General features: G+C 56.1%; 1 protein-coding gene across 2 annotated transcripts; it reads right to left on the reverse strand.

Annotated features, from left to right (window-relative positions):
* Window positions 1-5,448: 5,448 nt before the first annotated feature.
* ARID5A (AT-rich interaction domain 5A) lies at window positions 5,449-19,533 on the reverse strand. Of its 2 annotated transcripts, XM_058683197.1 has the most exons (7): window positions 19,402-19,533; window positions 10,518-10,633; window positions 8,889-9,027; window positions 8,493-8,545; window positions 7,914-8,011; window positions 7,470-7,629; window positions 5,449-7,050 (listed from the first exon to the last, which is right to left on the reverse strand). In XM_058683197.1, the coding sequence occupies exons 1-7, from the start codon at window positions 19,403-19,405 to the stop codon at window positions 5,812-5,814; spliced, it is 1,809 nt and encodes a 602-aa protein (XP_058539180.1). In that variant the 5' UTR covers window positions 19,406-19,533; the 3' UTR covers window positions 5,449-5,811. The 2 variants fall into 2 exon arrangements, with proteins under 2 accessions (XP_058539180.1, XP_058539181.1); XM_058683198.1 differs by lacking the exons at window positions 8,889-9,027; window positions 19,402-19,533.
* Window positions 19,534-24,681: the final 5,148 nt, after the last annotated feature.

Consider the following 24,681-nt stretch of genomic DNA (forward strand, 5'->3'; position numbering starts at 1 on the left):
GCCCACCAGGAGGCCTAGCCACTGAAGCTGAACCAGATGGTGGTCATGTGCCGTTAAATCCTGGAGCCCCAAGCATGGGGGGCACGGAGCGACAAGGAAAGGGGATGCTCTGACTCGTACCTATGCTGGTTCCTGGGGGGTGTGAATGCTCTCACTGTGGCCCAGTTCAAGCTACCAGCGTGGCATCGTTGGGAAGAGATGAGCCAGAAGGAGGCGGCCCCAGCTCCCGGATGGCAGTGCCCCAGAGATGCATGGCTACGGTCCCTGTGTGTGGTTGTTCTGTTCTCCCTGGGGTCTCTGAGCCCTGCAGGCTCTTTCCTGCCTGGGTGGGAGTTCCTTGCTGTTGCTTGCAAGTAAAGGGCCTAAGAACCCTCACTGAATCTGTGGGGGAGTCATCTCATGGCCCGTGTTCTGGTTTCCAGCTTTTTGATCTTTTCCCCCTTGCTCCCTCAAGGGAGGGGTGACAAGGCCAAGCAGGAACCCTGGAGACAGCTGGAAGCCTGGCGGGGGGGGGGGGGTGGTAGTGGTGCAGCCGTCCTTCTAAGACCCCTGCCTGGAGCCCCTTCTCCCTGTTCCCTCCGGCAGCCCCTCCCCTCCCTGTGGGGGCCTCACAAACAGGCTGAGCAGTGGCTGCCACTTGCTGTGCACAGATGAGAAGTGGCTTTCCGGGAGTGGCCAGGGACCCAGAGAAGCTGGGAGGGTCCTCCAGGTCCAGGATTTGGGGCGGTGGGGGGGAGAGGTCACCTGTCCTTCATCAGTCACTAGAGCCTATCTGCATCTTATTCTGGGTCACAGGCAGAACCTAGAAGTGACCATACTCCTTTCACAGACACACAGATGTGGCCCAGGGAGGGGCAAAGGCTTTTGATTCATCAGGATTCGGGCAGGATGGGGACCCATGCCCATGCACTGGCCAGCCCACCACTGCCTGCCCCTGTCCCCGTACACCAGGGGACACTGCACAGACGACTTGGCAACAACCAGACTCTGCTCTGCCCTCTGGTCTGGAAGCCCTGTTGAGTTTCCCAGCAGTGACACTCTTGCTTAGGAAACTGATCTTGTGGACAACAAAGAACAAAAGCTGCCCCCTAGTGGCCGCGCAGCAGCAGGACTTTGGCTTGAACAGAGGAGAGACCAGGCGGCCTGGCTGGAGCTGGGTCCCTTGGGGTTAAGGACAAGGGGCGTCGGGGAGACTGTACTGAATGGGCAGGAGTCCCTGTCCAAGGGGCAGCAGCGCTTACTGAGCTCCAGGAAGTGGTCTCATGTGGCCAGAGGTTCCGATTTTTAACGAGAAGCCCAATATCCAAACTTTTATGGGAAATCTCTTGATTTTTAAACGCTGGCAGCTAGTTACAAAAACCTTTTTTATATCACATCGGTTCAAACAAACCAAACACATCTTCAGGCCACTCTCTGCATGCTCTGGTCTTGAGTTTAAATGGAAATCTCTTACCTGTGGGGCTTCCTCTGCTGGCCAACCCTGTGCCCACCTCTAGATGCTCCCCTGCTGCGCCTCCATTGTGGGACACTTCACACACCCCTGAGGGTGGCTGAGCAAAGCCCTGCTTCCAGACCCCGTGCTCCCCCCTTTGAAGGTCATGCCAGGAGACCCTGACTAGGGTCCTTGCTGTACTCCCTCCTCCCCATCCTCCATTCTTGATCCTCAAAGACTCAGAGGTAGGCCTTGCCCCAAACCACTGCTATGCTATTGTGCTGATTTCAGAGCTTCCCGTACCCGGGCCTCCTCGCCCTCCCTCAGCACATTCATCTCCTCATCCTTCCTCTGAAGCCACCAGGACCTACCATCCCTTGGTCCCACCCGTCCTGGGTCCTTCACTGCATCCTCCCAGCCTCCTCTTTGCTACCCCCCCATCATGGTCGCCCTTGCTCGGCCGGCTCTCCGGGTGCAGCTCCCACTCCCGTGGCACCTAGTGCCCCCTCTGCAAGTCCCGGCTCTGCATCCAGCTGGCCCAAGTGTCAGGGAGACCACCTCACCACTGCTAGTCCCATGGAAACTCTCACCACTAGCCTCTTAGGGTGGGAACTTGGGGCTTTCCAGAAGCCCCCGCACCCTGCTCTGTGTAGCCTTGCCCCCTCTCTTGGAGATCTCTAGTTGCCCTTCTCCCTCCTCAGACCTCCATCCTGCCCCCTCTCCCTGCATGCTCCCTAGGAGAACAAAAGCACTCACCAGAGGTCTGCACAGCCCCCATCCGCTCGGGACCTGAGCCCAAGCCTGCTGCCTGTGTCTCTGTAGATGGGCTCCTGCCACCCCCACCCCCCAGCACCTGGTCCCACCCAGAAACCACAAGCCTCTTGTGAGAGCTGGAGACCATGACCCTCCTCTGCTCTGGCTCACACTGGAACCCAGAAGGCTCTACACATCCAGCCTCAGCCACCTGTGGAACCCTGTTTCTTCCCCAGCTCACTCTCTTCCAACTCCATAGGCCTTCTAGTTCCTCACGTACGTGCCCACTCCTGCCCAGGGCTTTCGTCCCCACCCCCTTCCTTCTGCCCTCCTCAGGAGCCACACGGCTCCCCCTATCACCTCCTCCAGCCACTGCTCAGATGCCACCTTCTACTGAGAACTCCTGGCCACCCTGTTTAACCTAGACATGGATGGTGGTGATGACAGCCCAACATTGTACGCTGTGCACTCAAACGCACACTTAAAAATGGGCAGAATGAGGTAAATGTTAGGCTAAGTTACATTTTACCGCAAAAACAAACTGCACACTCCCCTCCCCAGCCCTATTTTTCTCCCTGGGACTTAACTCCTCCTGACATGCTCTGTATTTGATTCACTTATTTTCTGCCCCCTCTTCGCCTATAGAATGTCCTCTCCATGAGGGCGGGGGCTTGAGTGTCTTGTCCACTGATGCGTCCATCCCAACACCTAAACCAGTGCCTGGAACCCGCTAGGAATGGAAGCTCACTGTCTGTCGAATGCCTGACACACGGCCTTCTGCTTCAACGGTCACCAGGAAAAGGGATGTTCCTTCCCGAGTTGCCTCCACTCATCGCCACCCAGCAAGCCCTCACTGCCACCCTCAACAGCTTGAATGCCACAGACAGTTTGAAAGCGGTCTTTAAAATGGTCCTGAGACATGGCTTATGCCCCAACGGTAGGTTCTGGCCAGTCCTGCTGGCCTGTGGGTCCCCAGGGCAGAGGCAAGGGCTGTCAGGACACAGCAGGAATGCAAAGGAATAGGGTATGAAAACAGCACGACCTGGAGCACACCTGTGCACGTACGGCGGCGGTGCCCAGGAAGCACGTGCAGGATGTCCTTCCAGTGAGTCAGGCTTGCCTGTCAGCAGGATCTGAACCTAATAGAGCTCTCAGAGCTGTTTCCTCATTTGTAAACCAGGACAGTACCTTCCCCAGAATCATGAGGGGCAAGTGAGAAAAATCATGTAAAGCGGCACATTGGAAATGCAGGGCACAGAAGTTTCCCAGGAAGCATGCCCACATTGAGCCCTGGGTATTTGCTGACCCCCAAGCAAGGGCCACAGCCTCCTTCTCAGGAGCCAACTTCACATCGCAGCCTCTCCACAAGGCGTAGTCCCCGAAACAGCCTGCAGAGGGCACCACCATCACAGCTCTGAACATCCTGTGCCCAAGTTCTGCCTGGCGCGCACCTCCCACCTCTGTGCCAGAACGAGGGCACTGTGGCTTTGCAGATAACAAGGACCTCAGTGGCCGTGCCCCATCTCAGGCAGGACCCTGCACACAACAGGTGGCCCTCGCCTCCCCCTTACCTAGGGGATCTGACCCCGTGGCCTGTGGCCCAGCACCCAGGGCACTCGCAGGGAGGGCGGCAGAATTCAGCCCTCCCGCCCCTCTTTGTTCACCAGAGATTCCAGGAGCCTAGAGAGATGGGCAGCATGTGGGAACGGGGATTCGGGACTGGAGGTCGTGCCGCTACTCAGGCTGGTATCTGGCCATCGCCCAGGAGGGAGGGGGAATCGAGGGACCCCCAGCAGAGCCAGGAGCGGTGACTACCACCCTCTGGCTACCCCATCCCTAGGAGGGCAGCTCTCTGGCCTGTGCCCATCTGAGCTCCCCCTCCACAGGCAGCTTCCAGGGGTGGAAGCTGGAGGCAAGGCTGGATGGGATGCCTTCAGCCCTGGTAGCCCACCCCCTGGTGTCAGAAATGCTGTGTGTGCCCCGGTCTGGGTTCTGTCATACTCAGCGGTGGCACTGGGCAAACAGAACCCATGGGGGGGCCTCAGCCTACCCATCTGTTAACTAAGTGTGGGGGTGGGGGCGGGGTCGTCACGCTAGATTGCCCCTCCCATGACCTGAGGTCATGAGTATCCCAGAAGGCAGGAAAGTTCCAACCGCGCAGGTCAAAGGCCCCCGTTGACCAATCTGAGGCTGGAGGCTGGAAGTTGGGGGCCTGGCCCCCACCCCTACCATCCCTGCATTCTGGAGCAGCACTGCCTTTGCAGGAACACGTGAAGCTCAGCAGGTTACTGTGCCTGCCTCTGAGGCCAGGCAGCCTGGGGAGGAGCGGGAAGCCTCTGAAAGGGGCCCTCCTGCCCTCCCTCCTACTGAGACAGCTCCCCAAACTGAGCCTTTAGCAAGGAGGTTGTTTAGGCTGCAGGGTCTGAGCCCCCAGAACAACCGTATCTAATGAACACAGATGCCCAGGCCAAGATTCTGCCCCCTTCACTCCCCTTCCCCTCTAGGTGCCTACCCAAATCGGGAACCTCCTGGGCCACCCCTGGGGAGGTGAGGGGGCTCACTGGGAGGATTGAGCAGCAGGCTCTGTAAGTCCACCACCAGAACAGACCAATCAGATTCCCTGCTCACACCCTTGGCCCCCAGGGCTCTTCCTGCTGTTCATGGTTTGGGGTCCTGTGGTTTAGCTCTGAGTACTCGAATCACACCCAAGTGGCTAGCTCTGCTCAGTCACTACCTGGGGGAACCAGGGCAAGTCACCAGCCCTCTCAGAGCCTCAGACCCCCACCTGACAGGCAGTTGCCTTGAGACTCTACTATGAAAGTGGACAGAGGGGCGCCTGGGTGGCGCAGTCGGTTAAGCGTCCGACTTCAGCCAGGTCACGATCTCGCGGTCCGTGAGTTCGAGCCCCGCGTCAGGCTCTGGGCTGACGGCTCGGGGCCTGGAGCCTGTTTCCGATTCTGTGTCTCCCTCTCTCTCTGCCCCTCCCCCGTTCATGCTCTGTCTCTCTCTGTCCCAAAAATAAATAAAAAACGTTGAAAGTGGACAGAAAGCACAGGACGAATGTTGCAGCCTGCTGAATTATGAACAGGAGACTTGACCCCCTGCTCTTCGGCGGGGGTGGAGGCATTTGGGATCTGAGTGGATGCAAGGTAGGTCTCTCTCCTTGGCTCCCCCAGCCCTGTCACCAACGCCTCCACCCATGAACACGCCCCAGCCTCACCTGCCCCTGTGAAGGTCCAAACCATGCACACCTCAGGGCTGGGTGGATCCGCATTGGTCTTTTATTGGATTTTCCATGGGCAGCCTGCATACCTCAAACTGCTACCCAGCTCCTTGGCCCTTCACCATGTTCCTGGCTTCTGCTCTGGGGACCTAGCTGGGAGCTGCCAGCCCAGCACCGTCTTCTCCCACGGCCCCGCAGGCTTGGGCTGCTTCCTCGAGACAAACCCAGTTTTCCCGCTGCCTCCCTCTCTGTGCCAGGCTGCCCAGACAGGGGGCACGTTCCTGCATTGGGCACAGCCAAGCTCTCCTGGGGAAGAGGCTCCAGCCCAGACCCCCGGCAGTGCCTCCCCGTCTCAGGCCACTTCAGACCCTGCACAGCACGGCACAGCCCCGTGGGCTCAGACCTAAAGCTTGGTGTTGAGGTGGAAGAAGTGGGGTGCTGCATAGGTTGTGGCAGGTGGCATGTGCCATGCAGACGAGGCTGGGCAAAGTCTGTGGCGAAGGGCACTGTCGAAGGATGCCGGGGGGAAGTGCATCAGACCGGTGGCCATGGGGGAGGGCGCTGTAGTGGCTAGGAAGTGGGCTGGGAAGGTAGGGATGACCAGGGGGCTGAAGGGGAGTGTGGCTTGGCCCTTTAAGTGGTCCGGGGTGCCGGCAAAGTTCAGCGGGCAACGCAGCATGGTGCCCCTGTAGGCCTCGGGGAGGGTGGGCCCCAGCGCTGGGCCCAGCAGGCAGGACACGGCCAAGCCGGACCCCACGGATTTGGCCCCGCACTCCTTGGCGTCCACCTCCTTAAGAAAGGGAGACACTGCCCGCAGTTTTTTGCCACCATGGGCAAAGCCCTCTTCTTCCAGGCTGCGCTTGTTGCTCAGGCCTGGGATGCTAGGGAAGGTAGGTGGGGGTGCAGGGCTCTCAGCAGAGACCTTGGCCATGGGGGACACCCAGCAGGCTTTGGGCTTGGGGTAGGGGCTGCCCTTTCTCGAGCTGCCTTTATGGAATGCAGACGGGCGGTTGGCATCCCCGCCCCACACCAACTGGGGCTCTTTGACCAGCAGGCCCTCCTCTTTGCCAGGGGGCCCTAATAGCGCCCCATCTTTAAGGCTGGGGAAGAAGTCCCGGGGGTGCTGGCTGACGGGCTTCAGCACCTCGGTGGGGTACGCATGGAAACAGCCAGTGAAGATGGGGGCTGGCAGGCGAGGACCGGCCAGAGCCTCCTCCCTGAGGCTGCCACCAGGTGCCTGTAATCCCTCCTGAGGGGTCAGCCGGTGCCTGGAGTTCTCAGCTGGCTTTCCTGGGCTCTGAGGACTTTCGGAGAGGTGAACAGCTGGGGATGCCTGGGGGTCCCCATTAGGGCTGCTGGCCCCGTGGCGACAGCCCTCCCCCTGGCACTGCAAGGCCTCCGCCTTGCTCACCTGGGCCAGGAGCTTCTTTTTGGCCAACGGTGACATGATGCCATGCGTTCCTTTGCAGTAGAAGCTGGACAGGAGCCGCTTGTAGGCCTCAGGGCAGCTGCTGGCACCCACGAAGGGCAGAGAGGTGCCCAGGGCTGGGCCTGGCTGTTCTGTGCCATCCCTGGGGGGCTCCTGGCTAGGAAGCTGTGCCAGGTCCGTGGCAGCATCTGTCTTGGTCTTTCCTGGCATCATCTGGAACGAGAAAAGTTCATGCCTCAGGGCTGGGTGTGAGCCACATACCCTGACCTGGGGGCCCTGTGGAGCAGAGTCACAGAGGGGTCCCAAGAGCCTCTGTTCACTCTTCTAGCACCTTTGTGAAAAATTTTCAAACAGTCTCCTGTCCTCTGAACGGGCACAGCATGGTATCAGGACACAGGGCCTGGTGAATGAGGTGCGGGCTGGAGTTCAGACCCCACGGGGCCTCTCATTTGAACTGGCACAACCATGTCCCTGGAGCCCCTCACGGATCTGCCATCAGAGTAGGTTCTGGCTATCCTGGGCAAGGTGCTCTGCGGCCATGACGTGGGTGGTAAGAGGGAGGTGTTTGGCAGGGGACCAGGGGACAGGGAGGCCTGGGGTCAGCTGGTGGCCCAGGCAGGCTCAGAGCTTACTTGGTCTAACCGCTTCTCCTCCTTGGCCTTCTTCGGCTTCTCAGGGGCCCCGTCATCCCCGCGGGGCTCCTTGGCCATCTTGTATTGCTTCCTGGGCTTGGAAGGGGGCAGCGGCTTGTCGTCCTCCCCCTTCAGGTGCCGCACGTATGGGAGCACCAGCCTGAGCAGGAGCACAGCGTGTCCACCAGGAGGCCAGCCTGGCAGGCACGTGCCACACCTCCCACCTCTCTCCCTCATCTGGCCCAGGAGGCGTTTGGTGTGGCCGAGCTGGGCCAGGGCGGTGATGAATGCAGCGCAGGCAGCTCAGGCTTGTACGTCCAGTGGGAGGTGTGGACGTCCTGCCCCCCCCCACCACCCTGCCCCCGGCCCCCAGGTCCTGCTCTGCCCCGCCCTGCCCCACCCCGCCCCGAGGTGAGGGCCGAGGTGTCCTGCCCGGGGCCGTACCTCTCGTAGTGGCGGCGTGTGCACGTGGCCGCGCTGGTGCTGCCCGGGCTGCCCCCCAGCTCGTCGTACACGTTCTTCCAGAGGCGGCGGCCGGTCACCTGCAAGGGCACCTCGTGAGGGCACGACCGGCACACCCTCCCCTGCTGGTGGAGTCCTGGAAGCTCCAGGTCCCCACTGGACAGGGACAGGGACTGCAGTTTTGCAGCTGCTTCTCCAGCAGTGGCGGCAGGGAGCTGGGAAGGGGCTTGCCTGGCCGCTAGCCAGCCCTCCCTCCCAGGGGCCACTGCCTGGCTGCTGGCCCCAGCAGCTTTCCAGGCAAAGGGAGCACGAGGAAGACAGAACAGATGGGAAGACAGGAAAACTTGCTTTGAGCAGCAAAGTACAGGCCGGCAAGGCAGGCCCTCTTCCCCCACAGCACACAGCATGCAGGAGAGCTAGGGAAGGGGCGGGATTTGGGACCCTGCCTCTGCCTCCTATCTGGAGGTGGGGACAGGGCCCTTCCTCCCCAGGACCCCACAGGGTGCAGTGGGGAAGGCCTGGGAGATGCAGCATGGCAAGGACCCAGAGGTGCCTCCTTACCATCTCATAGGCCCCCAGCTTCTCCACTGCTTTGTAGATCTTCCACAGGTTAACTGGAGAAAAGAGAGGGCAGGGCCCCTGTCAGCCTCTGTAGGGGGAGGGCACAACCAGCAGCCCATTCCCGTGGACCTGTCAGGCAGGCACAGAACCAGCACACATCCAGACAGGGCCACTGCAATGGATGGGTGGACTAGGCCCTGTGCACTGGTAGTCCAGTGGCCAAGGAGGACAGAGATCCGGCCCCACCCACTGCAGCCCTGTGCCTGGAGGGGGGTGCCCCTTCTGTGGGCTGGCATCACCCAGGGGTGTCCAGAGTGGAGGTGCCTGCCCTGACACCCTACCTGGATGGGATCCCCTGCCAGGCTCCCCCTCCCTGCCTGCACCCCAGGGACGCACTCTGCTTGAAGCCGAGATGGGGCACCCTCTCGATGGGCGTGTGTCGCTCCTTCATGAACTTGTAGAGGCTGACCAGGAAGGCCTGCTCCTCCTCCCGCTCCTGGTCCTCCTCCCGCTCCCCGCCTGCCTCGGGGGAGTCCTGGGGAAAGAACAGGAGGCATTGGGATGAGCCCCCAGTTGGCGGGTGGCCGGGGACAGGCGGAGCCACTGGCTGCTGGGGAGGAATGAAGCGTGTGGTCCCCAACCGCAGGCTCCCGTAGGAGGGAGCAGGCTCCCAGCATCCAGCTTATGGCTCTGGGCTGGAGTGATCTGTCTCTTGGCATCAGAAAGACACAGTTGTCAGCTGTTAGTACCCAGGACCCCAAGTCAGGGTCCACAGAGGCCCAGCTCCAGAGACAGCCATAGGAGCAGCCCTGCAGCTCCCCAGGCCTCTCTCCAGGCACAGAGCACTTCTCTATCTTGCTCTGGATTTGTTCTATTTGTGTCTCAGCTCCTCTACCAGACTGTGAGCTCCTGGTGGCAGGCTCAGAGTCCCCAAGCCGAAGGAGCAAAGGTGCTTGGTGTTTTCTGGCACTGCGGGGTCCTGTGTCCACTGAGCCATTGCTGTGGTGGCCTGCCTCTCTGAGCTGCCAGTCTGCGTGCTAAATTTAGGGTGGTGAAGCCCTATCCTGGGTTCCTGACACACTTCTGTCAGGACGTTCAGTTCCTGCTTCCAGAGGGGCAGTGTCTGCTGATGGTATTCATTTGGTTGGTGGCTCAGGGCAGTGGGGTATGGTTGAGCTGGGGCTCCAGGCTTGCAAAGCAGACAGCTCCCAGGTCCTGGATGGGGAGGCCCTAAACACCAGAAGGATGTAAACCATGAGGGCCTAGAACAGTACAGACAGCTGTGCATTCCCAAAACATTCTATTCAAGTACCATTTCAGTGTTTCTGACACCGAACGAAGACCTCCGACAATGAATGGCACGCAAACTCACGCGTCACCTATGAAACTGTGATGCACTGGAGACCAAGGCAGCTGGTCTTGTGCAGGCCTCAGAATGAAGGCACTCCCTCGGCAGCTCTTCCGCGCAAGCTGTGAAAAACCGTTACCATTTGCAACTACTCTGCTACGTGAATCAGGATTTTTACTCCAGGCTGTGCCACCAAAGCAAACGGCCAAGACGAATGGACGTTCAGGCCAATGCTCCGCTGGGTCGCCCACGGCTCCCTCTCAGACCCTGCTCACTGAAATGGCCTTAGTGATCTCGCTGAGGGACTCTAATACCCACGCTGTAAACTTGGAGGGATGCACGGACGTACACGTGGTTTTACATCTTAAAACAGTGCTTTTATCGGTTTCATTCATCAGGGCTCCAGGCAGATCTTCATTTGATAAGAGGGTTCTGCTAGGAAAACTAAGTCTGAAACCCCTGCCATGGGTCACGGGAGGATCCTCCTGTCCCTGGCTCCCAGCTCCCCACACCTGATGCAGGCCCAAAACCCCAGGGCTGGGCCCGGCTCAGCAGACTGGAGCGTGGGGAACACATCCTCCTGAGAGCTGGGGGAGTCCCGAAGTTCACCTGGGAGGCTGTGCACAGGTGAGGGGGGGAGGGGCAGGGAAGAGGCCCCCAGGGGTCGTCCAACTCACCTCCAGATGGATGGGGCTCTGGCTCCTGCTCTGTTCACCATCGCGTTGAGGGGACACAGATGGGTCTAGGGGATCACCCTCCTCTGACTGTTTCCTTTTCCCTTTGACAGGAGGTGCTGCAAAGAGGGCAAGGGGAAGGGGTGGGGGAGGGGGGAGAGAGAGCACTTGAGACGCAGGCAAGAACAGGCAGTGAGGAGAGGTCCTCTGGGAGAGATGGCAGGTCCTCCCATCCCCCATCTGAACCCACCAGATGTGGAGCGAGTCCTCCCCTTCCTTCGGCAAAGTGTCCCCTGCCTCCTGGTCCCTGGCTGCACACAGGCTGGCCCTTTACACACACCTGTGGGCTCACCCCGGTGGCCAACTCTGCTCTCCCTCCTCTCTGCCAGGCTCACCTCCGACTGAGCCCCACACCTGCTGCTGTTCCTTCCTCTGTCCCAGCCAGCTCCCCACATCCTTTGAAGGAAAATTTAAACCACCCTGGGGTCACGTCAGAGGAGAGTAAGGTCGGGCCATGGTGCTCAGGGAAACCCTGTCTCCAAAACCTGCCCCACATTCAGGCAGAGCGTTTTCACAGCACCTCAGCCCAACTGGGAAAGCTGCAGAGGTTCCCACGTTTGTGAGCCCAAGAGCACCACAGCAGGTGCGTGGATCCTCCAGGAATAATCGAGAAGGCTAGAAGCTCCTGTTTATGAAACATCTGACCTTTCTATGAGCACTGACAGAGGGCTAACTGTCCCTCATTAGGCCACTTGCTCCTGTCACCTGCAAGGGTCTCACCTGACAAGCCACTTCTTGTGGGTGGCCCTTCCCAGCCCCCAGCCTAGCACAACCATCTTGCTCCGCTGGGTACCCTCGGCCACTCACAGCCATCCGGACTGAACTGCCCACTGCACATGTGGCTTCCTGACAGTTAGTGAAGCCACACAGTAAGCGCCGGGTTTCAGTGAGAAGGAGCGTGTCTCACAACAACATGCATGGAGGGCAGGAGGCACTCAACTTTACCAACGGCAGCCACAAGCTGATAGCTGCAAGGGCACAACACCCGTGTCCCTGCAAAAAACACTGGAAACCGTCTCCAGCCCTCGGACAAGCTGGCAGTGCACCTCAGACCAGGAGCCCCGGGCTTTGGATCTCCCCTTCTTTCTAACCTTCTCTTCCTTTTTGTTAACCTAGTATGAACGCTCCCATTCTCCCGGTTTGCTCCAGCTCAGGAAATCCTTACCACTGGGCACCTACGAGCTCCCCTTTCTGTCCTGGAGAGAAAAAGAATCGCCGTGACAGCAACAAACCCACACCAGCGTGGCCCACGAGGCCAGAACCTTTGGCCACGGGATGGTGTGCCCTTCGGTGGTCGCTCATGGAAGCTTCACCCTGCTTGCAACTACTCGCTTGTACCGCACGGGTCCCTGGCTCTTCCACGTGTGTTCTCTTATTTAGTCCCAGAAGGGAGCTCATTTTTTTTAAAAACGTTGATTTTAAGAGACAGAGAGATGGTGTGCGTGCACACACGTGAGCGGGGAAGGGGCAGAGAAGGGGGGAGAGAGAGAGAATCCCGACGTGGGGCTCAATCTCACCACTGTGAGACCACGACCTGAGCCCAAATCAAGAGTCAGGCACTTAACTGACTGAGCCACCCAGGTGCCCTCAGGAGGGATCTCATTTAGTTTTGTTTTTTTTTTTAATTTCTTTTTAATGTTTTTATTTATTTTTGAGAGAGAGAGAGAGAGAGTGTGAACAGAGGAAGGGCAGAGACAGGGAGACACAGAATCCAAAGCAGGCTCCAGGCTGTTGGCACAGAGCCCGATGCGGGGCTCAAACTCGTGAACGAAGATCATGACCTGAGCAGAAGTCGGATGCTTAACTGACTGAGCCACGGAGGGGCCTCCAGGAGGGATCTCCTTTTATTTTTTTTATTTTATTTTTTTAATTTTTTTAACGTTTATTTATTTTTGAGACAGAGAGAGACAGAGCATGAACGGGGGAGGGTCAGAGAGAGGGAGACACAGAATCCGAAACAGGCTCCAGGCTCTGAGCTGTCAGCACAGAGCCCGACGCGGGGCTCGAACTCACAGACCGCGAGATCATGACCTGAGCCGAAGTTGGCCACTTAACCGACTGAGCCACCCAGGCGCCCCAGGGATCTCCTTTTAAAGAGGGGAAACTGAAGCCAGAGAAGCTAAGTTGCTTGCCTCCCTGGGAGACCAGGGTTCAAAGTAAGGTCTGTGTGACCACCAATCCAAGTGGCCTGGCCTTGCCACCATCGTGGTTGCTGTTGTCATCACCAGCATTTAAAAAGCCTTGATGAGAACTCCAAATAAGCCTGGAAGAGAAACCAATCCTGAGGCTTGTCAAAGAGAAAGGTACTCAGGCCTTCTTGTCAGGCTGGCTTCTGACCAATCAAGACATGGTCAATATCCAGAAATAACCAGGTGTTAACAACTGACCTGCCCCCACCTCCCCAACTGATGCCTTTCCAACCAAGTTCTTGGTGACTCTATGCCTCAGTCTTCCCTTCTGTGAAATGGGAAAGACCCTGGAGTCCTTTGGCCACTCTCCCTGAATTCCTAAAGTCCACCAGGTCACGGGCACAGCCGCTTCCCCCAGCTCTTCTCCCTGCCCTCCTGCCCTCTCCACCTGTCCTTTTTTCTTTTTTTCTTTTTTATTTATTTTTGAGACAGAGAGAGACAGAGCATGAATGGGGGAGGGTCAGAGAGAGAGGGAGACACAGAATCGGAAGCAGGCTCCAGGCTTTGAGCCATCAGCCCAGAGCCCGACGCGGGGCTCGAACTCAAGGACCGTGAGATCGTGACCTGAGCTGAAGTCGGACACTCAACCGACTGAGCCACCCAGGCGCCCCTGTCCTTTTTTCTTTTTAACATTTATTCATTTTTGAAAGACAGAGACAGAGTGCGAATGGGGAAGGGGCAGAGAGGGAGACACAGAATTTGAAGTAGGCTCCAGGCTCCAAGCTGTCAACGGAGCCCCGATGCAGGGCTCGAACTCACAGACCGCAAGATCGTGACCTGAGCCGAAGTCGGGCCCTTAACCAACTGAGCCACCCAGGCGCCCCTCTCCACCTGTCTTCACACCCTCTCTGCCTTCTTTCCTGCTTGCTCAGCTTCTCAGCATCAAAGGACTCTCTCCACCCTGAGTCCCTACATGTGGTGATCCTGGGGCTTCTCACTGGAGCCTTCCTACAAACTTGGTATGTGACCCTCATAAGTGGCTGCCCTCAGCTGCAGAAAAATAAAGTGGTAGGATCAGTACCCATTAGAATCACCAGGGAGCGTTTTAAAGACATTGGTGACTGTGTCCCCCACCCCCAGTCTGATTTAAGGTTCTGCAGGGGCATCAGTTTAAAGCTCCCCAAGGGATCTTAAAGGGGGCAGCCAATTTGAGAGCCACTGGGCCAGAGGACCTCTATCCCTTCTGCTTGGTTCCAGAATTGGTGAGATCTGCCTGGGCCACACTGAGGGGAAAATCTCCTGGAGCCAGGCACTCAAGTTACCTGGAAAGGAGGTCACCAATCTGAGCCGTTTAACCCCAGACAGGAAAAGGATTAGAGCTCTTGCCTAGAGCCACAAAGGGAAACACTCTCTTTATCTCTGTGTCCAGCTGAGTCCCCAAATGAACTCAGCCTCCACTCCCTCCCAACCAGGCTAGTATGCTCTCTGCCTGGCAGGGCCTTCTGGGCCCCACTTCCACAGCCTCAGCTGAGGGAGAGGACAGTCCTCTCCCTCCTTGTCCAGGGTGCCCTCTGTCCTGTCCCTGGCTACCCCAAGTCATGGAACCCCAGGGTTCTAGATCATCTTCATTTGGAAGAGGGTTCTGCTAGGAAAACTAAGTGTGAAACCCCTGCCACAGGTGACAGGCGGGTTCCCCTGCCTGCCAGGTTCCCAGCTCCCATACCTTCCAGTGCTCTGAGGAAGGGCTGGGCTGCTCTCCTGGCTCTGCAGGGGAAGAAAGAGGCTCGGGGACCGGCCATCCCAGTCTCCCAACCACATCCAGCCTGCAGAGGCAGAAGAGTCCCACCTGCTCCTGAGTGACTGCTGCTGCCCAGCAACCTCTGAGTTACTGTCCTGCTATCGCCACAAAGCCTCAGATGCCCCACTGTAACAGGAAGGTGGATACAACTTGCAAGAAGAAAACCACTGCTGGTCAAAGGAATGTCGTTCAGACATGGCTTTTTCCATCCAGGAAGCAATAATGACAATAATGATGATGATGATTTCATTGTTTACTGTGAACACAGCTGGAATCTATAAGGTATGAGATGGGGATCTAATCACATTTCCCCCCAACGGTTACGTGTCCCAATATTGACTGAGTGATGCCCTTCCCCCAGTGATTTGAAATGCTACTCTCCCCATAATCTAAAGGTTTATAAGGAATTTATAGGAGGGGCGCCAGGGTGGTTCAGTCAGTTAAGCGGTCAGACTCTTGATTTTGGCTCAGGTCACGATCTCACCGTTCATGAGATCCAATCCCACATCAGGCTCTGTGCTGACAGTACAGAGCCTGCTTGGGATTCCCTCTCCCTCTCTCTCTGCCCCTCCCCGATTTGTGTGCTCAAGCTCTGTCTCTCTCTCTCAAAATAAATAACAACGAAAGGAACACACCTGAAACCGTTTCTGGAATTTTCTACTGTTTCCTTCACTGTGGAATGCCAGTACTCATGCATGCTGTTTTAACTGTAAAACAACTGACTATCCAGAGGGCAAGTCCCCCATCATTACTCTTTTTTTTTTTTTTTTTTTTTTTAATTTTTTTTTTTTCAACGTTTTTTACTTATTTTTGGGACAGAGAGAGACAGAGCATGAACGGGGGAGGGGCAGAGAGAGAGGGAGACACAGAATCGGAAACAGGCTCCAGGCTCCGAGCCATCAGCCCAGAGCCCGACGCGGGGCTCGAACTCACAGACCGCAAGATCGTGACCTGGCTGAAGTCGGAAGCTTAACCGACTGCGCCACCCAGGCGCCCCACTCTTTTTAAATAATTATCTGAACTTCAGGATAATTTGTCACATTCCCTTAAAAAAAAAAAAACAACACTGGGGTTTTGGTTGAATTGCATTTAAACTTAGAAATTACTTTGAAGAAAGAGAACACCTTTCTGATATGGCACCTTGCTTTTTTCAGGACCACATGTCTCCCCAGATTCAGGTCTCCCTTTGCTGTCCTCAGACGTTCCTTCTTAAAGGCCCTGTGTGCTTTCTGTTGAGCTTACTCCTTGTGTTTTGGGCAGCTAGATAATAGTGTGAGAAAAGCTTTGATAATCTACAGCAGGACTTGGCTCCACAGTCTCTGTTGTTTCCTCCTCTCACTGTTGGGAAGAGAACAGGAGGCTGCTGGTTGGGCCAGGAGTTGAGCCCTTGGGCCCTTGTGACTCCATGCCTCACTGGGGAGTGAACAGGGGTGGCAGGGTGCTTGGGGGTGGCGTGCTGCCCAAAGCCCTTCTGGTATTAGGAATCTGATCTGTTTAACTCCATGGCTTGTGTTAAAGTCCAAGCTTAAACCCCAGCTCCTGAAACCACAGCAGTGAAGAGGTTAGTTTCAGTCACTAACTCCAAAAGAGGACGCTCCCTGGAGTCTACTTGTTCTCAAGCGATTCCTTACTTCCCTTTCCAAATCATACACTCCACCAACTCAGCTCAGTGCTCTGCCGGGCCGTGGACTAGGCATTTTTGTACACCGCTTCACTGAATCTTCCCAGCCACCCAGTGGGTTCTATCTCCCCCCTTTTACAGATACAATACGTGAGGATCCGAGAGGTTCATCACTTGCCTGAAATCACCCAGCTTACTAGTGGCAAAGCTGGGATTCAGAACCAGAGCAGTCTGACCGTCCCAAAACTGAGCTCTGAGATCTGGACTTTTTAATGGAAACAGGGAGACGCCAAGCTCCTTATCTGCTCAAAGGGTGCAAGCTTGCTTCTCTCCCTGAAAGAAGCAATCTCCCATCACACCACTCCTATTAATCTGCTAAAAAGTCTGGCTTCTGCTGACAAGCTGAAATCAGGTAAGAGTGGGAAGGGGCTCTGCTCCACAGAGCTGCATTTTATAACCAAGTCAGCCACTGCTTCTGTACTACGGTATCCCTTTCACTGCTAGACCCCCAAGGGCCCGATGTTCTAAGCAGGACAAAGAAACAAGGCTTCCGACACAAACCACAGCCAAGTGTGTGTTGTGTACACACGCCCCTCAGTGGGATCCGAGGTCTGCCTGTGCTGCTCACTTCCCACTGTATCTCACTGTCCAGAGCAGCGTGAGGCCCGGAACAAGTGCTCCATAAACAACCACATGGATTCAGTAAGACCACGTGATCTCAGATGCTCCTGATACCTCAGAGAGGGGCTTGGGCTGTGACTAATTCAAAGCCATAGAGCCCGTCAGAGACCTAGTGCCAGACCGCACCACTTATATCTCTCTCCTCTCCTCTTCTCTCTCTTTCTCTTGCCCTGCCCCGCCCCATTCACCCTTGGTGTGATGGGAAGGAAGCAACACTTCCTTTCATGAAAAGTCACCCACTGGGAGCACTGCATCAATTGCGTCAATTACGACAATAATGGTAACAGCAGCCCAATAACAACCAGCAGAAACCGCCCCACCTCGCCTAGCCCCACCTCGCCTGAGGTTGTTGGCTTAAGTTTCTCTTAGTTTGAGCCGGAGCTGAAACAAAGACAGCCTTTGAGGCCGCCAGTCCACTCTGTGGCCCAGGAGCCGGCTGCCTGGCAAAGTCTCGGTGCGGAGCTTTCTCCAGTGGGCAGTTTGGGGAGGGAGGACTGCCAAGGGCTGAGGACGCATGAGCCGGACAAGGGACCCCCGAAGGGTGCAGCTTCTGCCCCAGCCCTGCCTCAGTGTCTCAGCTGGGGCACAGGAAAACGGGGTTTGAGAGCAGCTGGGGCCAAGATGACAGTCTTGAGAGAAATATAGAAAGGTAGATGGCATGGGGGCTCCAAATGTGAGACTACCGTCTCCTAACCGCACTAGGACTCTTGTCCCCCTTTAGTCAGCTCTGGTATGTCCTAAAAGACCCTACGCCAGGATGGGCTGAATACCCACTGTCCCCCCCCTCCAAGTCTGGGTGGTATTTGATAACAGTAACAGCTCCATGTAAGGACTGTCTCCTAGGTCCCCATGAACTTTAAGTTTGTGTTCCCATTCCACCTAGGGAGAAACTGGGTTCAGTGACTTGTCCAAGACATGACCCACGAGTAGAGACACAGCCAGGACATGAGGAAGACTGCCTAACTCTTGCCAGGGGGCACTCCATGGCCTTTCAGCATTTCTACCCTCCTGGTAGAGACCCCAGGGGGCTAAGAGGGAGAGTGGGCAGTCCCTGGCCAGTCTACCATCAGGTAACAGGAGGGCAAGGGGGAGGGGAGAGGTCTTGGGAGGTCTGCCTCTCTCTCACTGCCAGACCTCACTCTAAGCCTCAGTTTCTCCGCCTGTAAATCAAAGGAAGAGGGACTGATCCCCTGAGGTCCTTTCTACCTCTGCCACTCTATGTTCCACATGCCCCAGGCGACCCCCCAGGGCTCCAGCGGAGTCTGGAACTCCACTCTGGGCGCTAGACTCTCTAGTCACTATCTCCTACCCCTCCTTTGCCCCAGGGGGCATGTAGGCACAGAGACGCTGACTCCCTCAACAGTGGTGCTCCGGCAGGGGGCGAGAAGCACCTGTTATCCTCCCCTGGGCCCCGCGGACCCCTCCCTGACAGCTGACCGGCCGAAAACAAAGGGACGCTGGACCCGGCCAGCACAGTGCCCCCGGACCTGGCACCCTGAACCCTCAGAGTCCGGCGCTTAGAGAGCCCCGCCACCCCCCACCCACATCCGCGGGGCTGAACCCCGCCTGAAGGCGCCCCCGGACACTCTGCGAAGGGACCGAGATGCACCAAACTCCGCAGCTCCGGCTGAGCGCGAAGGCAAACATCTCTCCTTGCACGGTCGCAGCCTGCGCTTCAACTCTCTCGCTCCCCCCCCGCCCCCCGCCCCATCACTCCCGGGGCCGCCACCTAGTCCCTTCAGGAGACCCGAGGAAAGAGAAGACACAAGAAAGAGGACGATAGCAAAGAGGGAAGATAGCTCTTTCCTGCCGGGCGGGTGGGGGAGGGCAGAGGAAGGTGGACAGGAGACAAGAATAAGAGAGAACAGAGAAGAAAAGAGAAAAAGGGAAGAGAAAAGAGAAAGAGAAAGGGTAGGGGGCGGGAAGCCGGTAACCGCCGAAGGATCAGAACACCCCTTTGCTGAAAGAGGAACAGTTGATTCTTCAAAGTGCATTGAGCAAGTTCTTCAAAACCCGCGCAGAGTCACTTTCAGGAAACGGCGGCCGCAGTGGAAAGCGCCCCGCGCGCGCCCAGGGACCCCGGTGCCTCTTCTCGGCGGCGCCGGCGGGTTCTGAGAACCGCGGGGATGTGACGGGGCGGGGCGGGGGGGGGGGCAAATGGGGGCTGGGAGGCAGAGAAACTGCTGCGGACAGCCTGTCACAACAAATTAGCTGAGACCAGCTCGAGATTGAAACCACAGCAGGAAGTGGGATGACAGAACCGTACAGGACTTGGTAAATTTCAGCCAAGAGACGACGAAAAGAGTTTCGAGATAAACGTCCGGGAAGCCCCTGGCCGCCAAAACTTTTTGTCTCTCCTTTTTTCGAAGAGTGAGCGCCGACACCCAGCCTCACCCCTCCCGCGTAGGGTGGAGGGCGCTGGCGCCCCAGCGGCGCTAGGGTGCCCGCGCCTTCGCCCCGGAGTCCACCCCCGGCCCCGCTCCGCCCCTCCTGGGGGCCCGGATGGCCACGAGGGCCCGGAGGGCACCTGGCAGGGCAACCTCGCCCTCCCCACGAGGCCGCCAGCCCCGTACCGGGACAGGCCAAGGAGCTGCTTACCCATGGCCCGGAGAGGTCCCTCGGCGCCCGCCCGAGGCCCTCCGCACGCGCGGCTCTCCAACCCCGCGCTCTCCGCGCAACTGGCCCTTGGCGCAGCAAGCCTGCCTCCTCCCCACAGCCCCGCCCCGCCCCTCCCGGGCACCGCCCCCGCCCCGCTCTGGGCTCCGGTTGGTGGGTCCAATTCTTCCGCGCGGGGGCCGGGGCCGCCCCCTGAGCCCGAGGACCTCTGGGACTTGTAGTGCGCTTTCCCTCTCCCCAGGCTCAGAGACCGAGGTACCTGAGATAGGCAGGACACGCAGGAATCGCTGCTGCCTGTGCCTCTAGGGACAAAACTAACCTTGGAAAATTCCTCGTTGCTCGTCAACGGGACCCTGGGGCTGAGTGGGTTGAGCAAAGTGCATCTGACTTTGACTTGAACTGGGTCCTGGGTATTTTCCAACTCCCACCCCGCCCAACATAGAAGTAGAGGCGGTTGGTGTTAGCTAAAGGACCGCAGACCAAACTAGCAAGTCCTTTGGTCAAAATTCTGTGGGGTCCCAGAAACTCTTGGGGCAATGTCTGCAGATGTCACAAGGCCAGGGACTGGCAGCTACAAAGCATTCCAACAAGGGAGCATGACCCCTGCTTGGGGAGCTGAGGGTGAGGCTAGAGTGGAATGGGCACCCGAGGAGCTGCTGAGCCCGCCGAGGCAGCTTCCACCGCAGGGAGGAGTAACTTGGCCAGGTGCGCAGCACAGAAGAGGAAACTGAGGCTCACCTTTGAGAGCCCAACGTCTCACAGCATCATCCACAACAGCCAAAAGGTGGGAACAAGCCAGTGTCCACGGACAGATGAATGGATAAACTGTGGTGTGTCCATATAATGGAGTACCATCATTCAGCCTTAAAAAGAAAGGAAATTCTGACACATGCTACATGGATGAATCTCGAAGACATTATGCTCAGTGAAATATGCCAGTCACGTAAGGACAAATACAGTATATTCCACTTATACGAGGTACTTAGAGTCCAATTCATAGAGACAAATAGTAGAATGGTGGTTGCCAAGGGCTGGGGGAAGGGAGGAAAGGGGAATTGGTGTTTAGTAAGTACAGAGTTTTCGTTTTGCAAGATGAAAAAAGGAGCCAAGGATGGTGGTGATCTATGCACAACCACCTGAATAACCTTAACGCAACTGAAATGCACACTTCAAAATGGTTACAATGGTAAATTTTATATTATGTATATTTTATGGCAGTTTGAAAACAGAGGTTGAGGTTTCAACATTTGGCTAGCTAGGACTTGAACCCTGTTCCTAACACATAGTAGGCACTCACAGTTTCTTCTGTTGATTATTTTAGTACAACAACTCTAGATATTTCCCATCAAATCGCTGTCCCCATTTTATAGGGTAAAACTGAGGCTCTAGGAGGTTACTCGCCTCAAGTGATACAACTGGCAAATGGCAGAGGCTGAGCGAAACCCAGGCACTGGGGCTCCAGAACAAGCCTCCTTAACCAGTCACCTCAGCCATTTCTCAGCAGTGCCGTTAACAGAATCAGGGACAACAGCCTGAGGAGAGAGCGGAAGGGAAAGACACAGCGCTGGTGAGGAAGTAGTGGGCCAGCAAGATGCCCACCAGTAGCTTCAACGGAGTCCTGGAATCCAGGAGTGAGGTGTAGACTTGAAATACAGGTGGTTGGGCGCCTGGGTGGCGCAGTCGGTTGAGCGTCCGACTTCAGCCAGGTCACGATCTCGCGGTCCGTGAGTTCGAGCCCCGCGTCAGGCTCTGGGCTGATGGCTCGGAGCCTGGAGCCTGTTTCCGATTCTGTGTCTCCCTCTCTCTCTGCCCCTCCCCCGTTCATGCTCTGTCTCTCTCTGTCCAAAAAAAAAAAAAAAAAAAAAAAAGAAATACAGGTGGTTGAGGAGCCCTCGTACCCAGGCACCCACCAAATTTTTTGGTACCCGTTACTGCCCACCTACCCAAATGGACCAGGGCTGCAGGTTGGTGGCAAGATCTCCTGCAGGCTCAGTCCAGCACAGATAACACTGTGAGCCCCCTCGTCTCCCTCACGGTGGGTTGCTTCTTAAGAGCCAGCACCTGGAGATTTGGTAACAGACGCATCACCGACAGTATTTAGTAACTGCGCACAACAGTCGTTATCATGGTGATGGTAATGGTGTGCCCCACTTACCAGTTTACAAACTCTCCAGGACAGCTGAGGCTGTGGTGGCCGACCCTGCAATGGGATGCCATCGGGAAGTTTAATGGCCTTTCCAGCCCCACTTTCACCCATTCTATCAGGATTGATTGCCTGAGCTTCCGTTCAGAAACCTGCGTGCTCCCATCAGGGTCACAGTCTAGGCCAGATCCTCCCTCCTGAATTGATTAGCCCCTCTGACAAAGAGCTCACTACCTTACAAAGTAGCAGCTTATCCCCCCCAGGGAATAGGGTTATTCTGCCATCCAGGCCACCGCACACTTACAGACAGGGGCTGTTGTGCAAAGCCTCAGCAAGTCAACACCTGCCTGTGCCAACCTGAGAACAATATGATCTAAATTTAATTGCCTCCTGAGGCAACTGTTTGCAACAGAACGTAATTTACAATGGCCAATAAATCTTGCAGGGGAACAACATCTCCATTTGCCTCCCTAAAAGCATAAACACTTCCATTGCTCAAGCCTCTATCTCACACACCTCCACCTCTTGCCCACAGCCACTCTGCCCCTTCACCCTCTGTCCATGGGGTCCCAGCCTAAGACAGCCTGAGAGGAGTCGCCTCGCCCCTCAATGTCTTGGTGTCTTTCAGTGTGTCTCAATAAAAACAAACAAGCAAACACATAAACCCCACTAGTAAATGCATTCTTCCTGGAAAACATTACAAACAAATCAGCACTCTCTGACACCACTCCAAATTCAGTGCCCTCCTTGCCCCAGAGATAAAGACTATTATCAGATTGGGTAAAATCTTCCAGAACGTGCCCTATGCATGTTCATAAATATATGTATCCATGGTATAAAAAATTATTTAGCTTTGTTTTATGTGTGTTTTTAAACAAATAATACTTTTTTTTGAGAGAGAGAGAGAGAGAGAGAGAGAGAGACAGTGTGCGAGCAGGGGAGAGGCAGAGGGAGAGAGAGAATCCCAAGCAGGCTCCACAACCCACAGAGAGCCTGATTTGGGGCTCGTTCCCAAGATCCCAGGACTGTAGGATCATGACCTGAGCCGAAGTCGACAGTCAATTGCTTAACCAGCCACCCAGAGACCCAAAATGATACATTTCTAATTGTTCCGTTCTTGCTTTTTTGTCCAACAATAGATTTTGGAGATCCCTCCATGTCAGGACACAGACCTGCTTGTCTCATAACTCCTGGGCTGCATGCCTTGGTGTGGCTCTACCACAGTATCTTTAAGTAACTCCCTCTTTAATGGCCTTTCATCTTTTTTCGATTACATGAATCCTCTGAGAACATTCAGGACCACCTTAGAACATTTCAGGGCTCAGAAGCTCACAAAGCCTTCCCAGAGCCTGAGCTAAAGCTAAAAGCTGCCTTCTCCTAACTGCGACCTCCGTGTCCCAGCACCCCTTGCTGGCCCAGTTCTAGGAAGAAAATCTGGCCCTGGGGGTGGTTCTTCTCTAGGAGCTCACAGAGCTGGAGAGACCATTCAAGATGTGTCCACCTGGCCTCATTTTAGAAAGGAGGCCACTAGGCCCAGAGACGTTAAGTGTGTTGCAGAAGATCACACAGCCAGTCAGTGTTGCTTCTTCTGGGACCCACACAAGCCCATCCAGCTCACTCAGGAAACAACACACAGCCAGTTTTTGCCCTGGGAAGCTCGGTTCCCAGGCTCAGCAGTTGCAAAAGGCCCCCAGGGCTTTGTTTTCAAAGGAGAAATGAAGCGGGAAGTATTTTTAACCGCTGGCCCCGCCTTGCTCCTGCCTTGCTCCCTCGTGCTAGCTGTCCAGGAAAGGCCGGCTTCACAGTGGCACTGCGACGCATGGAAAACAACAAACGCCCGAAATAGATGATACCCAAGCTCAGGAATGGAAAAAATTGGCTCATGGCTTCAAATGCCTCTTTTAGAAAAAGCCAAGAATAGCTTTCAGCCTTTGGGGACCTGCTGGGGGTGAGGGAGTGAGGAGGTGTGGTGCTGGGGCAGGGATCCAGCCAAGATTGAGTTCGCCAAGGGCCCAACTTCCAGCTGGAAGAGTTTTGGCCACTTTCCCCCAGGGCACGTGAAAACTAGCTTCCCCAAGCTCTGTCCACACTGGAAGCCCTGTCTACACCCAACTGCTTGTTCCCTCTAACCCCACCCCCACCCCTTAGCCCTGCCCTCGCTGAATCTGGACCAACTTCCTTTGTTGGGCCAGGCCTTGGGCTGGGAGCTCCTCCACCCCACCACGGTCCTAGCTGGGTGGAAACCTGAGATTCTGCGCTTCCTGAGCCTGAAGGGTGAAAGCCAATTCCCCTGTGTATGGGGGAGGTGAATGACGAAGAGAAAAAATTGGGGTTTCCATCCCTACTCAGACAGCTCAGCTATGTGGCCTTGACCAAGTCACTTGACCTGTTGGATCCTCAGGTTCCTCATCTACAAAGTAGGGGTACTGTCTCGTTTATCCAACATTTGTTGTTCGTCCTACTATGTGCCAGCACTGGGCTAGGCCCTGAGGGCCTAGCCACAACTAGAACAAAGGCCTCATCTTTTGGATCAGAAGATGTAGCCTTGCCAACCTCATAGACTGCAGAGAATTTCTTCTTCACACGGTTACTGAGCCACACCCTGGCCCTAGGAGGGTGCAATGCCTTGGACCATGTTTATCAGACGATATACCAGGCATCTTAGGTCAATTATGTTGTTTAGTATCATCTCGACCCTGTGATGTGGACACTGTATTTAGCCGCTTATGACAGTTGAGGGCGCTGAGGAGCAGAGAGTAAGTGCTGGACAAGTTCAGAGGCTCATCTGCGAACAGTAAGGAGTAAAGAAAGGCCCACTGTGCGCTAGGGCCCGGTTAAGTCCCAGGGACGGGAATAACTGAAGCCTGGTTCTTTGTGTCACTGTGACACAAAGTAGTAAGTAGATTGGAGGTCAGTACATATGCACAGGACAAAGACTTCTTAAAACCTGGAGTCTGTGCAGCCAGCCCTTTTACTTAAAATAAGATTTCAGTTGTCTCTTCAACACGATGGTTTACTACTGTCTCCCATTTGACAGAGGAGTAAACCAAGGCACGTGCGGGTTAAGTGACTTGCCCAGTTGCCGCGCAACAGGGCTTTCTCCTGCAGGGTTCCCTATC

The sequence above is a fragment of the Neofelis nebulosa genome, chromosome 9 (assembly GCF_028018385.1).
Source record: "Neofelis nebulosa isolate mNeoNeb1 chromosome 9, mNeoNeb1.pri, whole genome shotgun sequence".
Lineage (NCBI taxonomy): Eukaryota > Metazoa > Chordata > Mammalia > Carnivora > Felidae > Neofelis > Neofelis nebulosa.